At 39.0% G+C, this 22,922-nt stretch overlaps 1 protein-coding gene across 1 annotated transcript in view; it reads left to right on the top strand.

The window, feature by feature from the left end:
* The first annotated feature begins 465 nt into the window (after nt 1-465).
* trim62.1 (tripartite motif containing 62, tandem duplicate 1) overlaps nt 466-22,922 on the top strand; it is a 31,124-nt gene continuing 8,667 nt past the window's right edge. The window contains exons 1-3 of the mRNA XM_079241711.1: nt 466-488; nt 1,612-2,125; nt 21,183-21,278. Of these exons, the coding sequence (XP_079097837.1) occupies nt 1,718-2,125; nt 21,183-21,278 (504 nt within the window). The 5' untranslated portion in view covers nt 466-488; nt 1,612-1,717. The remainder of the gene's footprint in view (nt 489-1,611; nt 2,126-21,182; nt 21,279-22,922) is intronic.

A 22,922-nucleotide genomic window follows, 5' to 3' on the forward strand; every position in this document is an offset into this window, starting at 1 on the left:
GGCCGTCTCTCTCTCTCTCTTACTCGCTCATTTGCCTCAGAAATGTATTCAGTGGGATGTGGCAGTCAGTTTTTGTTTCATGTTTCCAAACTCACTGATGTAAAACTCTTTATCATACAATTTATGATCCTGTAATTGAGCTTTTATTCTTCTCTCAACATAACCGGTTTAACAGTGGGAGAACGAGCGGAGGAGACGTCTCAACCACTCCATCGTTAAAGGGGGTGGTTGTGTTTTACATCTAAAATGTTTTCATTTTGTGCTATTTTAAGAGCCAGATAATAATTTGAGTAATTACATCTGATATAATATATATGTTACTCCTTCATATTTTATATTCAAGTCTGAATTGCGCTTATTTTGTAAAAACTGTGACCAGTCTCCCCCCGTTGAAGAGCCCATTTGGTTGCATCTGTTGCCGCTGTGTGTTGCTCTTCTTCCTGAAAGACACTTGCATTGGAGCCACTGATGTCGCCGAGGAGTGACTGGTGAGTTGAGCCACCTTTTTCTTATAAGACCCGTCTCTCCGCTCTAAATAATAGACACATTAATAAACATGTGAATTATTCATGAGAATAAGAACAGGTATGTATCTTAATAATAAGCTTTTAAAACTGTTGGTATTGTTCTGTGCTTCTGTCTCTAGTCATCCTACTGCTGTGGTTGGCGTGTCGTGGGTCTCACTGGTTGTGTTTATACAAATCCAGCTAGCAAGCAAGGTGGATCAAGCCAGTTAAATAGAAAATATGTTAATCTGTAATGTATGTGTTGTCTCCATTCTTTGTGGGTTGATAACGGGAGTTAAGAGGCTTGATTTGGGCTGTTAAATCCCTACTGATAAGGGAGTTTTAAGGAAGCTATTTACTACAGGGCAGGGAGGTCGATGGCACGAAAACCACTGCTGCAGGTGTTTGCCTGTTGGCAGCCTGATACCGCAGAAAACACTGACAATAAGTTAGAAAAAGGGATGTGGCAAAGAGGACAAACGTTTTCCTACACGCTTTTCAGATGTTGCTCCAGTTAAAGGAGGAAGCCAGCAAAGTGAAAGTAAATTGAAGTTCTCGCATGGCAGCTGTATTACACTTAGTTATATAAAATCTATAGTTTATAAATCCCTAAAAATAAACCTGCAACATGATCTGTTCCTTTGAAATGATGCCTGTTTTCACGGGTGATGAATCTTCAATTCAAGTGGTTGGTGCAGAACAGAAACATATTCAGTATTTGAACATGTAAAAATGAAAAATTCAGATTTGAGAAGCAGGAACATGTGATGTTTCTATCTGTAAAGACAATCATTAGTTTTATATTCAGAATGGTGATACTTTAAAACCTACAATGATCAAATAATTGCTATACTTGTACTTTCAAGCCCATAATGAGTCACTGTTAGTTGCTACTCACTTTACACACCTATGATGGCTTACCAAAGCTCTTATTAGAAAGCTTAAATATTAAATAGATTCTCAGTTTAGTTAATGTATCACCCAAAGAATCTGCCACCATTACTGATTTCTGTCTTATACATGTGTGTCCTGGCTGTTCTTGGATTAAAGATTAAATGCATCTTATTCTTCCCCTTTTTCTGTTATTTATTGGTTTTTTTAACAGTGCCAATAAAATCCCGTCCCCAGATTCCTCACTTACAGATTAAACAAAGTGTCATCAGCTCCAGAACGTTGTGCTCTTAGATGCAGCTCCATCTCTGCATTCGCAAATGGCTTGCTGTCTGAAGGACGAGCTCCTCTGTTCCATCTGCCTCAGCATCTACCAGGATCCTGTTAGCTTTGGCTGCGAGCATTATTTCTGTAGGAAGTGCATCACCGAGCATTGGAGCAGACAAGAGGCTCACGGAACGCGGGATTGCCCTGAGTGCCGGAGGACCTTCACCGATCCACTCCTCTCCCCGAGTCTGAAGTTGTCCAACATTGTGGAGCGCTACTCAGCCTTCCCTCTCGACGCCATACTGAACGCTCAGCGGAGTTCCTACCCCTGCAAGGACCACGAGAAGGTCAAGCTCTTCTGCCTCACTGACAAAAGTCTGGTGTGCTTCTTCTGTGACGAACCGGCGCTGCACGAGCAACACCAAGTGACAACTATTGACGAGGCATACGAGGAGATTCAGGTTAGTTGTTGCACGTGCAATCCTTACAGCTCATTTGTGAAGATAGGACAGACATTTTGTTAAAACAATCAGCATGGCGCATTGCGACAATGAGTTGTCCGACCTTAGGTCATAATGAGATGTTATGATCAGAAGTCAGTGATCTTTTCTGTAGGGAAATGTGGAATAAGATTACTCAGTAAGCAGAACAAGTTGCCGAATTTTCTTGCTAAAAAAGACTTGATACAAAAGTAAGAAGTTGGGATGAGTTATTTATTTAATTTATACAATTGTAACTTTGTATTTTGAAATAAAAATTTCAGTCCAGTTTTTAGGATTACACACCAGAAATGATGTTCTTACTTAAAAGTGCTCAGGTCTGGCAAGACTGTTACCCATCAACCCCCTTCTTTCTTTCCCACATTTCCTGTCATTTCTCTGATTTAAGCTTGGTGCCTAAAGTACTTTGAAATTAAAAGTAATTTGGTTTGTTTCAGTTCAGAGATCTTGACTGAGCGTGGAATTAAATTTGAATCAACTAGCAGATGAAAACTGTTAATTGAAATGAAGGATGGGAGGAAAAGAAACAGTGCAATTCCTCAACGGTTATTGATCTAGGTTTCTCTGCAGTAATTGGCAGTGGCTGTGTGGATATGAACTTCCCTACAAAGATTAAATGTGTCGTGTGTGTGTGTGCACTGACTCATGTTTTCCACATGAACAGGAATGGTTCAGTGTTTGCTTTCCTCTCACTGTATGAATAATTCCATTCCCACTGAGCCAAAATCCAACAGCTGTGAAACAAAGCTCCTAATCCTGTTCCTTCCTTGCTCCAGTATGCATAGCAACACATTCCAGACTAATGCTATGTAGTCTATCTCAATTTCCCATCTGCTGCTAACAATGTAGATATCTTCTCTGTTGTGCCATAAACACCTTCTCTTAGCTAACAGTATCTGTTAGATAGTTCATAGGATATATGCAGTCCAAATGTAACTTCACAACTGGCTGCACTGTTTTGACTGATATATTACAATATTTACTGTTCATTTGATTACAGCCATGATTGTTGCCTCTTTTTTTTTTTTTTTTTACTACAAAACTATTGGCAGCACAGAGACTAAGTCTGTGAACCCATTTTGACTTTTGATTGTTCATGCCACTGACCTCCTTGATTCATCTTAGAAAACAATCTGCAAGTCTGCTGCATTATAAATTCTGCTGTTTTTCTGATTCATATCTGAGAGAGAAAAATGGGCATCACGTAATTTAAGAGGACCTCTTGAAAGCTACATGAATTTGGATGTTACTGGAAGGATCACATCTCCCAGCTGGAATGGGATGCCCCCCAAGAGGAACTTATTGTAGACTGGGGTGTATCTCCTACTCAACAATGTTTTAAGTATAGAAATGAGTCATTCTATATTGCACAGAAAATCTGTACACATTATCAATATTTTCAGAATAAAATCATTTGCTTAACTGACAGGATCATTAGAGATTTGTAGTCTGTGTTAGTAGCACCTAAGGTGTACTCTGGTTCCTCTAACAATCTTTTTTCTTCTGATTCTACAAATGCATGATACACCTTTTTGATTCACATGTTGCTCAAGACCTGTGATCCAATTTTTATATTCAAGATCTGCATAGAGTTTGTTTTCATTGGATAATACGTTGTTTGTACCAGCAAGGTGTGCAAGGAATTACTAGGAACTGAAGCATGATAACAAGCATTGTTAATTCAATTAGATGATTACATATAAACTCGGGCTACAGGAGGCTACAGGTATTTCCCTCCCGTCTTCTTTGGTGTCCAATGATGCTCTGCTTAGGAGGCTTGAGAAAGGTCAAAACTGTGATCTTGGAGCAGAAGTAATTAGGCCCAGCACAAGATGTTTCTGTTTTCTTGGACACCAGCACATCCCTCTGCTTGGAGATCTTTTCAAGGGAGCGATCTGGCATTTGGTATTTTGGCAGGAGCTTTGGATGCTTCCCAGATCCACAATACTGAGAGTATGAGCACTGAGGCCCAATCGGAAACAAGCATGACCCTTGATGAGCTTGGTATGCTTGCCCTTTTTAGATGGTTTGTTACGTAATGTCTCATTCAGATATCAGACAAACATTGCAAAGAGGCAGTCAGGAATATTAGATTTTTTCCTGCTACATTAGTCTCAAAATATAAATGTTACGAGGACTATGTACATACCAACTAAATTCTAATTATGAAGTAATATCCAGTGAAATTAGGCAAAATACATGTTTTCTTTTGACTTTTTTTTTTCTTTTTCTCTGAGCAGATTAGAGCTGCATGTCAAAAGGAAGCAAATGTGTGAGAGTAGTGCCTGCAGGCTCAAACTTCACTTAGCATGAGGCTCGACAGTGCTTAACAGAATGCCAAAACACTATGGTGAAAATGTGTTAAAGTGCAGCAGTAGCAACAGCAATCAGCTCCATGTTTTGCTACAATGTGGCCAGAGGGGCGCATGCTATGTCAGCTTGGTGGTCTATTTAGAATGAATCTGAGTTTTTGTAGGGTGGGAAAGTTTCCTCATGAGTGAAAAAGGGATTTAGTAGATGCAGAGCCAGAGCTCGGCCCCTTTGTGTTGAATTGTTTGGAGTTCAGGAGTAGCTTTTACTTGTTTTCTTCTGCTTCCTATGTGTTGTTTCCTGTATTTGTCCTTGTTTGGAGGAAATAAAGCACCTCTAGATGTTAACTTTACATCTGTATATGGAAATCTCTGTAACTTAAATGAGTTTACAAACATTCTTTCATTAATCTTTTGGCAAGGACTGAGCGACGACAACCCAAACAAGGTTGCTTATACTGGGTCAAAATTGCTTGAATTCCAAATAGGTTGGCCCAATGGTGCACTCTTTGAGAAAAGAACATGATCTCAAAAGAGCTCTTTGATGCTCAAATCCTGAACTGTTATATTGTTGAATTCACAGAAGAAGACTTGAGGGTGTGAACTGTGGTTGTTTCTTCAACGGAAGGCTACAGAGGTGTAATACATATATACAAATGTGTTAGGTCCCTAAGGCAGGTCTGGGAGAAGAGAGTAACACAACACCAGAAGATGCCAGCGAGGAGGCAGTCTGAAGTTTATGTTAGGTTTATTGTCTACATAACAGGTTAAAGTTACAGAGAGCCAAGGCCAGCATAACAAAAAAGCACCCCTTTCTAAAAAATAGAAAATAGAATACAAACCTACTTCTGAACTTCTAACTTCAAGATAAACTGGAGAAATGAACGCCCAAGAAAAACCTAATTGGATTTCTGCCCTACAAGTCCAACCTGGAAAACTAACGATAAAAATAAACTCTAACAAATGCAACCGAATCCCTTTGCACACAGAACAGAAACATAGTGTGATGCTGAGTTACTCGTTTGGGTCATACAAGAGCTGCAATCCAGCAGGTTTTCATTGCATTCCTGCTTCTGCGCACCTGAATCAAACTAAATAGACCTAACAGTTAATCAAGTTATACACAATAGCTCGTTGATTTGAGTCAGGTGTGTTGGAGCAAGGATACATGGAAAAGTTACATCTTGTGGGACTGGAATGAGTAAACCTGGTGTGATGGCAAGTGCCAAAGGCCTGGATTTGTAGTCTTCATATTCTCTACTGGCCGCTCCAGGCCCTGATTGGCTAGAAGAAGCTACCACGTAACAGTGGTATTCGATACAGTGGACCACAATATTTTAATCTCCCGGTTAGAGCACCTTGTGGGCATTAAGGGCGTAGCCCTTGAGTGGTTTAGGTCCTACTTAAAGGGTAGAACTTTCTCTGTCCGTCTGGGAGACTGTGAGTCGTCCTCTGCCCCCTTGTCCTATGGGGTTCCACAGGGTTCAATTTTGGCCCCCACCCTTTTTTCTTTATATCTGCTTCCCCTGGGCTCTATTTTAAGGAAACATGGCATTGCTTTTCATTGTTATGCAGATGATTGTCAAAGTTATGTCCCGCTTAAAAAGAAAGACCATTTCTCTGTCAGTACACTACAAAAATGCATTTTAAACTTCTTTTATTTGTTTTTAAATGTTTGAATGATGTTGCCCCCCCTCTACCTCTGAGTTGTTGTGCCCTTATTCTCCGACGCGGTCACTCAGGTCGGCTGACCAGCACCTCCTGAGTGTACCAAAAACCCACCGTAAACTCAGAGGGGACAGAGCCTTTTCAGTTGCAGCTCCAAAACTATGGAACAAGCTGCCTTTGCACATCCGACAGGCCTCTTCTGTACCTATTTTAAATCACGTCTCAAAACCCACCTGTTTTCATTGGCTTTTAACACCACCTGAGATGTTGACATTATTAATCTGACTTTTTATCATGATTCTACCAGTTTTAGAAATTTTATATGTTTTTGCACTCTGTATTTGTATTATGATCATTATCTCTGTTTTATTCTGTACAGCACTTTGGTAGACTGGTTGTGTTAAAGGTGCTATATAAATAAAGTTGCAGTTGCAGGTGAAGGAGCACCTGCAATTGCAACACAATCCATATGTGCGCAACAGGAAGCAACCTCATTCCTGTGGTTTATAATAAAATAATTTCCTTATTTCTAATATCATGTTTTCTTTTAAATTAGTTAATTAAATAACTTCAAATTAAAACATTTTCCCTTTTTTTTAACTTTTTTTTTTCAATAAAAAAAAAAAACTATTCTCTTTTTGCTGAATTAACAATATTATTTTTGTCCGATAAAATACTTTTTTTCTATTTTCTGTATTAATGAAATAATTTGAAAGGAAAATCTTTACTTTTCAGTTTTTTAACATTAAAAGGGTGCTATTATGGTATTTGGAGTTTTCTGAGCTTTCTACAGTGTTACAGTGTTGAATCCTCATCAGACATGTGAACGACACTGTTTTTTATCACCTAAACGCATGTTTGAGTTTGAGTTCCAGCACGCTCGCCATTCGGTTTCCATGGCGACGAAAAACACGTCGTTTTAGAGAATTTTTTCTTCTTGGAAATCCTTGTGACGTCCCGGGGGATAAGGTTCGGTGATTGGTTACCTTCTACTGGTTAACAAGGGCATGTACAAATACATCAGGAAGGTGGAAAACGTCGGATAAAGTTATTTCCAACGATGGCTGGTGAGTTTACCAAAGAGAGACATCCTGCTGCATTCGTTGCTGTGGGTTGCTGTTTTCCACTTTGTTTTCAGGGTCTGATTCAGGTTCCAACATGTAGGGCTGTATGCTGTGTGTTGACATTGTATTTTGTGTTTTTTATTGAGTTCATATGAACCTAATCCTTCTGTTTATGAGATGTTACAATGACGGCAAAAGCAGGTGCGGTGCGCGCTCCCGATGTAGCGCGGTGGCGGGGCTTAATCCACTCTTTTTGCCCACAGGCTGATCTGACAGCCTACGGACAGGGTCGGTCTGAAGTAAATAAAGCTATTTGTGACAATAACTCAATCAATCCCAGCCCTTCTGGTCTCAGAAATAAAAATACATTAACCTGAAATGCACATAATAGTTCCACTTTAAAGAAATATTTAGTTTCTATGCTGTTAACCTTTGAACTCTTACACAAAATAGAGCTGTTCTCAAATAATCAACACCACTTGAAAAAATGTTGTAACAGATAAGTCCATGGATTATATTTTACATTGCAAGATGCCCTCATGAGTCATATATGATGCATATCTGTTAAGTTATGCATTCATAGCCTTGACTCTGTGTTGACAGTGTTTCGGCTGACCAGTGTCATATGTGTCTTTGGTTGGTGAGTCTCTGGATATAATCTCCTTAGCCTGGCATGCCACTCTGTTGACCTCAAGCCCTGAGTCTTGTTGCTGTGTTGAGAGCTTTAACTCCTGCTGATTTACATCCTTTTGCCCCCTTAAGCACCAAGCTGTTGTACAAAAATGCATCCAACACCTGACTTATGCATACTGATGTGCGTACATCTGGCGAACAGCCACTAGGCACATAATAGCGTGCTTGCACACAAAGAAGGTTGCAAAAGGATCCAGGAGGATTCGTCTGTTAGTGACTCTGCTATTTGCTTTGCAGAGAAGATATTTAAAAGTGCAAAATCAGAAAATACGTAACTGTAAGTAATGTCAAACTTTCTGAAACATAATGAACAGGACTGGAAGTTTTCTGGTTTTGAACAACCACTTCAATTCAGTTTCATTACGTTGCTGCTATATTTTAACTTTACTAAAACAAATAAGTAATTGAATAAAGGTTGTGGTCAACAAGGTCATACATGCAGTCTAATGTAGGACACCCAGCTCTTTCACCATGTAAAGTATGCACTCTCCTTTCTCAGGGGACAGAAAAAAAAACTATTATTCAGGCAACATGGTTCAAGGTAAGAAAACTGTCATTCCCTCTCTCACTCATGCTACAGTGGGAGATCTGGCGCCATCTTAAACAGAGGTTGGCTGGATTTCTGTCTCATTAATTGGGGCTGGATGAAGCTGTGCATTTATTACCACACCGCTGCGGTGTAAAGTTGGCAGCGATTTCCTGCGGAGGACAAAATGGAATCCACCTCAGCCACCATGCTTTAATTGTGATGATAGGGGCAGTCAGTGTGCTGTGTGCAGCCACTGTGTTGCAGAACTAGACAGACTCCTCTTGCTGTCAACTCGCCCTAGGGATATGTTTCCGCTTCACTTGACAGCAGTGTAAGACCAGATAAGAGGGAAAATCGGCTGCAGACCTCAGTTATCCATGCATATTTAGGGACTTAACCCTTTTTTTTTTCCTTCCGTAGACTACAGACCCTGCAGGTTCATAGAGTGACAGCAGGCAGCAGTGCAGCAATGCTGGACTGTTTGACTGAAGCCCACGCTGCAGAGGAAATAAATGCTTTTCTTTGGTTTGGAGTCGCCCACACATAGCTGTCACTCAGCAGCCACATCCACCTGTGTGCTGTTCACTATTAACACCAGTTTTATTACTAATGCTCTATTATCTGACCACAAACATGAGGTTAGTCGTGAAAATGTATTTCCTTATCTGCCTTGCTTTCATGCAAGGTGAGGATGGTGGTGGTGGCGGGGGGGGGAAGTGGGGGTGAAATAGAATGAGCATGCCTGTCTTTGAAGCGTTCCTCTGGTGGTTTAAAAAAACATGCTGTCTTTCACTCTCCGGCTGTCAGCGCCTGACCAAGAGCCTGCCATCACCACGCATGGCCGTGCTCCTGCAGTAATGAGTCAGGCAGTTTCAAGGGCACCCACGGCTGCCATCTCCCCTGTGGCTCTCCTCAGTCTACTCTTCTTTCTTTTAGTGGCTCTCTCTCTTCCCATCTTTTTTTTTTTTTCCCCCTCAGTAATCTCATGCTTTCTAAAATTCTGTTTTGCTAATGTGGTGCCACATATTTGTGTTTGGTGACAGTTCTTCTGATTATGCCGGTTCCCAGCCCCCCAGACTAAACAAATGACCTGGTTGGCAGCCAGTCGTGGTGGTGAGGCAAAAGGGCTTCTATCATGCAGAAGTGGAGCCATTGAGTTAGACAGATCAGTCATGTTCCGTAGGAGGAGTCCTGAAATATTACACCCCCCCCCCCCAAAAAAAAAAAGTCTGTAGCTCATACATGCACTTATTACTGGTAAGACTGATCGTGCATGAGGCAGAACCGAGCTATGCTTTATGTTTACTTCAGCTGATGGTAGATTAGCAGATAAACAGCTGCACTGATGGAAGGGAAAAGGGAGTCCATCACACAGAGCATTTTGCCTTGTTTACATGATTACTTGGCTTGCATTTAACTTAAGCGAGGCAGATGTCTGTGCATCTGTTGTACAGATATATCAGAGATGTTCTTGTTTTCATTCTGCAAAGAGAAGTACATTTTTGGATTTGCTGCTTGTTTTCTTGTAAATAAAATTTCTCATTTAGATGGAGGGAGAAAACATTGTAGCTAAAAGATGTTAAACAGCTACATGATATACAGAAAGGTGGCAAACTAAAGGAAAAACCTGAGCTATCAACACCTGAGGGCTCTTCTATGTCCTAGAGGACTTTTTGCTTCCATTGTTGAAGTCCACTTAAAAATCCCTGCTCTTATATTCCAAGTAAAAAAAAAAAAAAAAAAAAAATATATATATATATATATATATATATATATATATAAAATAAATAAAATCACAGAATAAAAAGAATCACCTTTTTATTCTGTAATTAAATATTTTTTATTCTTTTAGAGGTGTTCTTCTAATCCCTCCATACATGAAGCATGAAGGGTCTCTGAATGCGTTCATTGTGATTTTATTGTGATTTATATACATCTCCAATCACAAGATCTCAACCCAGCTGAACATCTGAGTCTTTGCACGCATATTCTTAAGTAGTGTTCTCCGTGATCATCATCAAAGCATCAAATGTTTTGCAAAAATAAGATGAGTCTTGTGAAGTCAAACTGATCATGGGAATTAAATTGTTAGATATGTGAAGATCTAACCATGTAATTAGGTTAACATAAATCAGTGATTCTCCCTGTGTGTCAAAATCTTTCTTCTGTTTTGTGCCTGCTAGTTTAGACATGTCTAGGCTTATCACATTTATTGCATAATGGTATCAGTGTGATCAGCTCAAACAACTGTAGTAGGTGAATATAATCAACTACAAAAAAAATCTTCCATATTTCCTCTAATTTTCCTTTTATAATAATGTAATCTCATTTTTCTTAGATTTTTCACTGGCACCAGGAAAGGTGCTTTTGTCGTATGCTACAGGTCATATTTCTATGAACTTATGTTTACTTTCAATTCACTGGTTTATTTCCAAAGCCAAACCAGCACTGTTGTAGAAACATGATGTCTTAAAAGAACAGACATTGACATGAAGGTTGTGATATGTCGTATTTGTTTCAAAAAGCTAAAAATACTCCAACCAGTTTACCCAGCAGCTGCATACCCATCCTGCCAACTGATAATTGACCCTTGACTAAATAATTGCCAACCAATGTCATTTACTAATGTTTATCTGGTATATTTGTTTAGCCTGAAGCAGTACTTAATGTTGAAGCATTAGTAACTTTAAGTTAAATATTGTACTAGTCTTGTAGCTAACAACTGTGTGCTAGCTGGCGTTAGCATCTTACATTGGGACAAACAGTTTTTTTTTTCTTTAGTGGCTTCAGCTGCACTTCTAGGGCAGGACTTGGCAAAGGGTCAGTTGTGGAAACTTGTTAAATGGGTGTCTCAATAATAAATGAGAGATTATGGAACGATGGCTTGAGAGAGAAAAAAAACTTTATGTAGTCTTCATCTTATATCCACCTTGTGTTTTTTTTTTTGACACTACAAAATAACGTAAACAAATTGTTTATGTTTTAGGGGCAGTCTTTAACTGTTGTTATAGCTTTTTACTATAATAGCTGTCGAAGAACAAGCAGAAAAATGACCATACATTCTAAATAACAAATTTTTCACATTCAATTCTCAAACATACTGTAATTAATTGGTACAGATGAGTCTTTCTGTCAGGACATCTTAGTTTTGACAGAAGGGCATCACAGTAGAAATCAAGTGTCAGAAAGCAGAATTAGTTTAAAACTGAATCACAATCCTTTCCTAAACCTAACCATACAGTTTCTTAACCTTTTGATAAGGGTTCTGTGTTGAATATATCTCAAGCCTAACCTAATACTGTGGCTTACACATTGGGTATTATATTTAGAAATCCTGTAACTTTCCCCACACCTTTCCTCTCTGTCTGATAAGGGCCATGTTGTTGATTGTTTTGTATTTCAGAATGATGATTGCTGCAAATGTTCAATACTGGTACAGTGGTGTGTCAGGGCACAGCTTGTGTGCATGTCAGGGATGTTACAGAAACTCTGGTACTTGACATTTGACAAATTTTTCTCTAATGATTAGTAGTAATTTAGTGTATATTTTTGTCATCTTAAATGTACCTTTTTGAAGATTAAACGCGTACATCACAAGACTGTCGGCTCTGCTGGAGCTGGTATGGTAGGTCACAAGTTATTGGAAGGATCAGTGAAGAGTGGAAATTTACTGGTCATCTTGGTGAATGAAAGAAGTGCTGTCCTTTAAGTTCTGCAGCTTAAAGTGAAGCTTAAAGCTGAGCCTTGTTTTCCTTAATATGAGGCAGATCAGCAGGGAGAGACGCCGGCACACAGTGATGCCGCTTTAAAGATTTACATTAAATATGATAGACTACAGTGAAACGTTGTATAAACAGTTCGATGTCTAAAATAAAATGATAATTTTGAAGAAGTTAGATTTGGGTTGAGACATTTGCAGATATTGGGAAATGTTATAGATATATGAGATGCGATTGATAGACTGGTTTTGACTGATGTTTTGGTGGATGTGTGAGCTGCTTTTCCCTTTTGCTACAGCAATGAGACTCTGAGCCCTTGGTTGATTAGCTAGAGAATTAAGACCGATTACAGGCCATTGTTCTCAGGGTGTCCAAGCTGCCCTGGGCGGGACTGTAATCTCTTGTAATGCCCTGTGTCCATGATTTTTTCTGAAGAAGATTTAATTAGGCTTGTTGCTGATGGTAGTCCTTGTTTTAGGTTTCCAGTTAGCCATAGAGCTGACCCACATGTCCCTGAACTACCTGGTAGCCAGAAAAAAGGAAAACAGATCCTGTAAATGTTTACCTGTTCTGTTGTGATGGGGTAGTGGAGCCAGACTTCTATTTACCCACAAACTTGTGGTTTTCTTCGGAGTGGGAAAATGCAGGAGATGACTGATGGATGGGAAGGTTTTTGGAAGGCTTAGGAAATATTTTGGGAAAGATTTGTTTTAGCCAAGGGATTATCAGATTTTAAAACAGTTTTTCACGTAACATTAGTATAATCTTAAAATGGTGACGAACAGATAAGACTATTTGCTATTATTGAATGACGAACATCCAGTAAAAGTTTCAGAGGATTACCCTGGGTTGGCTTGTATACGGTGTAATAATTAGAACCTCATTAAGCAATTTAGACACCCCAACTTCTAACTAGATACATGACCAATACAAGCTCTTACTACAGTTTTGAATCATTACATCCCATATTTAGCATAAAGCATGATTTTTAGTTCAGTCTAATTATTCAGGATGTGCCTGCTGTGCTGCCTTTCCTAACACCGGTTCCTGGTTTGTGTTTGTCTGTCTGCACATTAACAGCAGCTTCCTGCTCCAGCAACTGGAGCAGGAACTGGAGCAAGTGAGTTTGGAGTGCTAGGAGAAGCCATACACAAATCTTTTTTTCCTTGTGTTAGGGTTAGTGCTTATCATCTTATAATGTTTAAAATTATAAGATGATCAACTCTGCAATGCATTGTTAGAAATCTTCATCAGGACATTTGGAAATGTGCAGACCTGAATGGAGGACACCATTGTAATGCATACAACTGAACCACCCCGGCCTATAGAAACCACCTGTTATTTTACAGCATGACTTAACAAAAGGGGCATAATCTCAGATTTGTATTTGATGTCAGAAAACTGAAAGAGAAGCAGGCATACAATGTTTGGTCAGGTAGCGCAGTTGGCGAGCTGAAGCCTGCACCATGTCTACACCAGAATAGCTTTCTGCTGCACCCATATGGCTCAGATCATGTCATGGCAAACAAATCTGTTTGTTATCCCTGTGCTTTGAAGCTAGTTGTCATGCGACCGCATCATGTTTTTTCTCATGGTGATTTGTGTGCCTGACACATACATGGGTTTATGATATTGTGCTAACTTTTTAGGTCTGACTAATCCTGAGAAGCTTTTTCTGAAGAATGACACAAGCTTAAATTTGCTTCAAAAGCTGCAGGCAGTGCAATGTATCCAGGGGTCATTTATAGGTTGTGTTACTAAATATGTCATGATGCCACTCAGCAGAAGGAAAGGGTTGATAATTTCAGCATTAAAGGCAGTTCCTCAGAAAGTACTAGAAGTGGACAAGTGGTGGGTCATACGATCATTCATTTATTCATATTCAAAACTAAATCTCAATTTATGGCCCTAGTTAGTCCAGACCTGCATGCCTTTGGGCTATTGGAAGAGGCTGTGGCTTTTAAAGGCCATGCAAAATTAAATTGTTGGTAAATGGTTCCCCTTTTTTTTCACAAAGTCCCCGATATTTCCTCTAAAATCAGTATTTCTTCAGCTTTTTTGTTTGTTCATTTTAATTTTATATTTCATCCTTATTAAGATGAATGAATTACCCAATAAAAAGAGTCTGCTCTTGTCAGAATGGCAAATATTGGGTTTTTAGTGAGATCTTCCTTCAGCATAACGTGTTGTGTCTGGTTTTTTTTTTTTCGTCTGAATACCTAAAAGACTGTGAAAATGGAAAAGAAAAACTCAAGTTCAGCCTGTGAATAACCAAATAATCACTTATAGAAATAATTTTACAACTCTGACTGTTGGAAAAAGCTTAGTTTCTTTGGATTTTATTTTTTTGTATTTTATCTTACTGGCCTATAGGATGTCATTTTTATATGAAATGTTTTTGTGCTTTCCTTTCATCAGTTTTCTGTTGATTATATATAACCCCCTTCTAGTTTAGCATTTTGCTCTTGACAAGGTTGAATGATGCCTCTTAACAGAGGCTCTGAGACCAGTTGCTGCTGTAGAAATTGTTCCAAAACTTTACAGTAAATATTTAAGGTGGCTGCCTGTCGGTTTATCAACTGCCGGTGTGGAAAATGTGAACATATTGAAGTTATTGAATCGGGTTGTTGTAGAAGTTACTTCAGCTCAGCAGGCAGGAGAGGATGAGCTGTAAAATCCTCAAGGCTGAAGGGGAAGCATTGAGTGACTTTATACAAGCAGCATACTTACTCTTATCAGTCAATGCCTCTCAGATTTCAACTTTAGCACCAACAACAATCCTCCTGCTCCTCCTTAATGGCTTGTCCTTATCTGTGTAGATTGTCAAATTTAACCTTGATGGCACTAAAATCTGTTTTTCTTACTTAAATACCCTCAGACACCCACCTACGTTGTTTCCTTGGTGATGCCATGCACCTGCCTCAGCTGAATGTAGACTCTGTAGACCTTTGTCAGCAATTCTGACTTCATGAATCTTTTTCATTTGCAAGATAAATATAGTAGAGCTGATTTGTTGTTTCTCCTTAGCTGTTGGTGTTTGGGGTGAAATATTTGCATGCTGTGTGCCCTTTTTCACAGCTAGAAGTGGAACAGCAGCCTCTGAGCATTCATCATTTACATGACTTGCCCTATATTCAGAAAGCTGGCAAAGGCTACAGGCAATAGTGTTTCCACTCAACTAACTGATTTTTCCCCCAAATGCTACAGATGAGATTCAAGTAGTGATTAAGTGGTTCAGTTGTGAACAAACGATCAAGCTGATGTGTGCGCTTGTAATCTTATCTTAACCTTTTCAATGACATATTTTTGGTTATTGTGCTTAGATAGCATGTCTCTCTTGAAAATTTAATTTTACAACCTTTTTTCTGTTGGACATTTGTGCTAATTTACTTTTACTTTACCATTTCAGGGTATTTCCAAAAGAATGTTGTCTTAGTCTATGTCAGAGGTCTCAAATTCCAGTCCTTAGAGACTGGTATCCAGCAGGTTTTTTTTATGTTTTCCTGCACCAACACAACTGATTCAAATCCAGTGGATCAACACCTTCTTGACAACCTATTTATTCATTTCGGTCAGGTGTGTTGGAGCATGGAGACAACAAAAACCTGCAGGATACTGGTCCTCAAGGATTGGAGTTTTAAACTTGTGGTCTATGAGTATCATCTTTTGGTGTCACTTTCAAACTGTGGGATAGTGGGTTAAAATTAATATTTGGCGGATTTTACATCCTTTCCTAAATGCTGTTAATTAAAATTTAATTTGGCTCAAACTTTAAACAAAATAACAGTTTAACAGAATAGTGACATGTGCAGACACCAAATTTTCCATTTTTATATTGGGATTTCTATGAAGGGACCTGTTAATATGTCATATAAAACCTGGAACCACGACAGCAATTTATTTTTAGCAAGCTGCTACAAGACTCTTTACACAACCTTGACTAGGTAATGACTGGTCCGTCAGGCTATTCCCTGACGCTCTATGCAAACACAGTGAAAGGGGATCGCAGGTGAATTTCAGTTAAATTTCCCTGCAAGATCTCTTCGTCCACAAGTCCAAGTTAAGCTGAACATAGCACTGTACATGCTGCTCTTGTCTCAGACTGACCATCTCTTACCAGGACATATGTTTGAACTGAATAGTGTGTCCCTGCCTGCCTGTCCTCTGGGCCTGGACTCCTCAGTCAGCTCAGCTGTCCTCTGCTTACTCTGCTGGCTGAGTTTGGGCTGCTGGGACACAATGGTCCCCCTGGAGAGACTGTAGGCTCTGCTGATGCTTGGAGAGGCAAAGCTGTGGAAAGTAAGGCACAGCTCCAGCTCAATTCCAATACAGAAACTACAGCATACTTTGCAGCCTGACACAGCATTTTACTTGTCACGCTTTTGTTTCCTGCAAGTTTTTGTCTTTGCAGAGAAGCCGCTACACCGAATCCTTTGCTCTAGAAGTTAATGATCTTCAGCAAATCATCTATCTACTGTGTGAAAATTAATTCTCATGGCTTCATGCAGTCGCTGCTCTTTGTATTGTTCGACGTCACTGGTCTGTTTAACTGGCTGGTTCTCTGAAGAATTAAAGCATCAGACATGGCAACACAATTTATTTAAAACTTGCTCCTCAGAAGACACAGCTTATACCAAAGCAGCATGTCTGTGGTTGTGACATCAAGTCGTTGCTGTTTTCTTGTTGGGGTCTGCTGTTTGCGTTTTGACTGCAGACTGAGTCAGTGTCTACAGGCCGGTGTTGAGATTCTTGAACTGTGCTGACAGGAACACGCACAAACTAGTCGCTTGTCATCACGTCATCAAAACAGCCTGCCATGAGATAAGCTGCACTAAACACTGTTTCTTTTGTTGTTGTTTTTTTGTTGTTGTTGTTGTTTCTTCCATCTGGCTACCGAAGTCCACTGAAGTCAAAACCACTGATTTTCCTTTTTTTTCTTACTTTTTAATTTAATTGAAGGTATTAAATTGAACCAGTTCACATGTAATTGCAACTTTAATCTAATACTAACATACTTAGTTTTCTCCCTTTTGGTGCTGTTAGGGTCAGTTTCATATTTGTTATAACATAGTAACTTAATGACATGAGCATTTTGGTTGTCCTTTATATTTGAATAATTTCTTATAATTATCAGTGAAAATAACACAATTCTTTGAAAACAGTGTCCATGCCAGGCAAAAGACAAGTCCCCCCCCCCCCCCCCCCCCCCCCCCAAGGAAAAAAATGATACTTTAGCGTTCATACTGGGGGGGTTATATGAAAGGTGCTGAAATACAACCCAGTAACTGAACCATTATGAAGATTTCATTGTATATTGCCTTTTCTTTGTGGCCAGACACTTGGAACAAAGTCAAATATTGAAGATTGTCAGCAGGTCATGCACCTTTTTACTGGACCTGATTCATACTGTCTTGCCTTAAAGAGATAAAACATGAGGAATGTTAGTCTGCCCGCTGTCTTAATAGACCTTTCATTTGTTTAGAATATACAATCATAAACTGTACAAACAATTCCTACATTAATAACTTTCAACACACACCCAGTGTTTTAGATGCTGTGAGTTTGCCCCGTATCTCAGGGCAACATATTTCTAACTGGGGTCATGATAAATTACAAGAAGCCCATAAAGCTTGCTGGCTGAATGTAATGGTTTCAGTGTGTTCACTGCTGCTTTATTGGCTGATGTCCTGTTTACCCACCTTGTCGACTACCTGGCAGAATTACACCCCTCATCTCAATGAAGGTTATACCCAGCAGTCCTTGTGAAAGTCACTTGCAGTAGGTTGTGCTATCTCAGCCTCTGCTTTGGCTGATCCATGTTCCCGCTCAATGAAAACGATCCTTTTGTAACTGGATGGCTAAGTAGCTTCATATTCTGATGATGAATTGCCAGATTTTTTTTCTTTTTATTCCTGTCAGTGCTTATGAATGAATGTGTCTGGAAGCTTCTCTGCTGTGTGAATGAGGAAGCTCTCCATCCTATGAGCTTTTTATTATTCATGCTGGAACAGTGGATTTGTTCTTCACTGAGGCTGGCAATGCAGCGCTATAAATTCTGAACTAGCTGCCAAAAACAATCAGGCTTACAGCTGTAATGATGGTTTGATGAATTTTAAAGCCTCATGTGCAGTCTTCAAGGAACATGTCCTAAAAGCCTTATTTATTTTTTATTTTCTCATATATCTACCTAAGAGCATGTGACATGACAGGAAAACAAGAGGAAGAAGGAAATAACAGCAGGATGAAATGAGTTTTAGATTTATAATCCTTCAGCCGTGACCCCCATTTCTTGCAGCTTGATGTCCTGGGGAAATGTCACGTCAGACTTGTGTTGGCCAGATTGGATGGACAGGAGCGAGAAGCTCCACAAACAAACGTGCACACACATCACCAAACACACACACACACACACACACACACACTCGGCTATCAGAGTGTCTGCTTAAACCAGCATTGACTTGCCTTCTTTTCTTTGTTTTCATGTTGTCATCTCCTAATGATTTGCTTCCACTCGCCTTTTCGGCGAACGGGGACTTTGTTTACAGACAGGTCTTCAAGACATTACATACATCACATGATAAATCACATCCACTAAACCTGACAGCCTGATAAAGTCACCAATCAAAACCACTAAGATATTAAAAACCACTAAAATGAAATGAAAATGGAAAGTAATACACAAAATGGACTATCAATAGTTACAATTACCCGATTTAAAAACAATAACAAAAACGGTACATAAAATCTGATCATGCAAGAACATCTTAAAAAGCAATAAGATCAGGTGAAGATATTTAAAATTATCTTTATGTAACCATCTTAAAGGCTGATGTGTTATAACGAAAACTACATTCAACATTTTTTTTTTCCTTTTTTACTAGAAATGTCATCACAGGAAATCTGTAAGATGATCTATGCTTCCAGGAAGGTTTAAGAGGATTATGTAATTACATGTTGAAGAGGCGGTTCGGATCCTTTTAGCATGTATGATGACGATTCTGCCAAGGTTGATCTTTTTTATACCACACTGTTTAAGTACACATGTTTCCTGTGGACTATACTTTGAGTAAGAAGTGCTATTTGGTTTCTGGAAATTATTGTATTTATCCAGGTTGGTGGAGAATTCCCAGAATGAATTAAACTGAAATGTAATTTACTGCGAGAAGCATTCTGCAGATTATCGGAGGTTTGTGGAAAGTAGGGATGATCTGAGCATCTTTCGGTGCAGCAGCAGTGACTGTTTACGTTGCCCTCCCCTGACTAGTCTGTCAGGCAGCGAATGGCAGAGAAGTGGAGGAGCATGTTTTTTCTGTCAGTCTTGGTTTATATCAATGTGTGGGAGCGACCTTTGACATGCTGTAGACTAATGCGTGGCCACAAGGCGAAGAGCCTGCTGAGCTTGCCGCACTCCTTTCATTAACATGGAGAGTCATGCTCCTGCTCTGCACCAACAATTGTTTTCTGTTTCTGTCCTTGAGACGAACCAAGCTTTATTTCCAAAACCCCACATTAATCCAGTCAAATTTGCAGCTGATGATGAAAGACAAGGTTTTTCCAAAGCATCTCTCACTTTAACTGTTGTTTCCTTGAAGATTGCATGATAAATTATTATTTATTTTTATATTTCTGGCAAACCAGATTTGTTCTGGCGATGTACTGAGTGGTTAGTAGTATTTGCTAGCTTGCCAAGCTGACAGGATCAGTTTAACAGATTTTTGCTGCAGTTGGTGTTCAGGGTAAGTGGTGCTAAGTGGATCCAGAAGACGACACAAAGGCTTTTTTAGCAAATGCGTCAGACGATCGGGGTGCGAGGATGCTGAGCAGGACGCTTGAAGTACATGTGTCAGGTTGTTTCTTAAATTTAAATGTACTTTTTTCTATATAAGAATATATAATGTTTACCATACATAGATTCGGTTTAATCTGCAGATGTTTGTGTGTATCTTTCTTCATTTGAGGCCAGAATATTTAATCCTATTTGAGGACTTTTTCTGTAATTTGAGGGCTGCAGCTTCCCTGCTCCAACACACATGACACAAATCAATTGGTAGTGCAGAGTTTGACTACAAGTTCTGCACCAGTCTGCTAATTAAGCCGGATGTGTGTCAGGTGTGTTGCCACAGGGAAACTCCCAACACTTGCTGGACTGCTTTCAAGCACCGGAGTTGCCCACCCCTGGTTTAGACTACATAAATCACATTTGTTTGAGGAAGGTGTGGTCTGACTTTTCTAGGTCAGAGATATATTTTTTCTTTTTTCTTCTTTTTCTTTATTGTGGTAACAACCTTGGTACTTGTCCTACATGTGTGGCTGATAGCTTGTTTCTGAAGACAAGGATGGTCACATTTATTCTGCTCTTTACACCACTGCAAGTTGTTTTTTTGGGGTTTTTTTTTAGGTATATTTTCACTGCTTTTATTTTAATTTAAACTTAGTCAGATTTTCTCTGTGATAACATGTAGTTTCTGCACATAATGGCCGCTTAAAGGAAAATCAGAGTCCTTTTCACATGCTGTTAAAACTGCACTTTTCAGTGAAAGTTGTCGCCCCATTGAGATCCTGCACTGCCTTCCTGCTGCCCTGAGAGACTCCGTTATTGCAGCTTCGGCGAGCAAGTGTCTCACTAAAGATGATACCTAGTTTTCTCTGAGAGTCTAGTCCTCTGAAAGTCTGCAGACATGTCATGTTTATCTTTCCATATGTCTGAATATGTCTGACTTTTTTGTTTCTTTGGCTGATGCTTACAATCAGGCAAAGCTGTTTCCCAAAATAATGTCATTTTAAACTAACTAGTATTTTAAATTGGAAGGAAAAGTGCTCATTTGTTTTCAGCAAAAAATTCTTAACGTAACTTAAGTTTTTTTTTTGTTTGTTTTTTTTTTTAGATATTACTGATGCAAAAATGTAAACTTGAGTTTTTTTCAGTGAAAAGGAAGAACTCCAGATTAATTCTCTTACTGTTTTTAGCTCCTCTGCTCTGTCATGTCTGAGTCCAGTCACCAGTCACTGATGTGCGTCTTGTTTTTTGTGCTACAGAGGGAGATGAAGGAGCAGCTGGCCACCCTGCAGGACAGTGAGAGGGGACACACTGAGGCCCTACAGCTCCTGCAGAGACAACTTACTGAGACCAAGGTACCGTAACAGTGGTCATTTAAAAATATCCGTTCTCATACTGTGGTAAACCAGCAGCAACTAAGAATTGCAGTCATTATCTGTAGGAAAATAGTAATCTCAATATGTAATGAATATTTATCTTTTTTTTTTTTTCTTCTTTCAATTCATGATTATAGTAATTTTTTTTTGTATGAAAAGCTTTTTTTTTTTTTTTTTAAACAAAAACCCACTTAACACCTCCTGTCTTCTGGCTGTGAGTGCAATAGGATTGTGTCCAGTTGGCATTCAGCCCTGCATCAAATGACTGCAGTAGTTTCTTGTCTTAATTGGCTTCAAATAAAAATGATGTCAACACAACACCCAAGTGCACACAGTGTTTTTCCTTTTTTTTAATGAGGCTGCTGCCTGAGGGCTGCGAGAGTGCACTCTGCCATGATTTTCATTGTACAAACATAAATTTACTAACTGTAGCATCTACACCAAAAGAGACATAATTGGCCAGTTTGACCAGTCTAGAAAGTAGCTGTGTGGCTGGATTTCAGCTTATTCTTCAAAAATGATGAACTATTCTTATTCTCTCTAGAAGTTCTAACACAGCACAACCCTCATAATGTAGCATGATACCATCCAGTTATTGTATCGAAGCACACACTGTCGATATAAAGTGTTTGCTTTGCGGCGATTGATCAAGTTACTGGCAATGATAAAATAAGCACACATGTCCCATGGCAACTTGCACTCAGTGCTATTTATCTACTACTAACAGTTGTTTAGTTTAGTTTTCCTTCAGGGAGAGCAAGATTTAGACTGGTTTATGTCCAGCTCAATGCAACACTGAGTCATGATTTCTTTAAAACTCTTCTGCAATGCAGTTTAATTCTACAGATGAGCAAAACAAATGTTCTCATTTTCTAACACATTGTGGATTTTAAAGATAAATCTTTCAGACAGTTTAAACAATATGCATAATATTGGGTCCATATGTACAAATATCACATTTATCTTATCTCTGACAGAATGTTTGCAACTATTTTTCATTTTTTTTGGCTTGTATACTTCTAATGAACATTAGATTTAAGTAGAAATGAGGCTTTTAATCAGAAGCAAGACATTTGTTAGGATAAGAATCATTCTTGTAAAGCAAGTTATTTATTAAATGCCAACAAATGTCAGAGCGGGCTAAATGCATATTTATCAAAGCTTTTGTTTTAAGCATTTAAAAGGACACCAGAACACTCTCACAACAAGTTTTATATAAAAAGTATCTCATTGAAAGAATTAAAAAGGCATGTCTCTTATTTTACTTTTTATTTAAAGGCGCTTACTTAGGCGATAATAATAATCTGTTGTCTTTCTGACCTGCTGCAGGTCGGCAGAGCAATTTTAGCTCATCAACTGGTCGATTGAGCAGCTCTTTAATCTCAACACCTTGTTTAAAGTCAGTAAACCAAGCAAATCTGCTCCGTCTGTCTGCCTTTAAAGCTATCACACACACACATACACACACACACACACTCCTGTATAAAAATGCATCTTTACCCTCTCTTGTAAGGAGACTGGAGGTATTTACCAGGCAGGAGTGACGGGAGATGTTACAGCCCTCTTTATCTTGTTTTGGAAGGAAAATTAAAAAAAAAAAAAAAAAAAAAGAAAGAAAAAGAT

The sequence above is a fragment of the Telmatherina bonti genome, assembly GCF_933228915.1.
Source record: "Telmatherina bonti genome assembly, chromosome: 6".
Lineage (NCBI taxonomy): Eukaryota > Metazoa > Chordata > Actinopteri > Atheriniformes > Telmatherinidae > Telmatherina > Telmatherina bonti.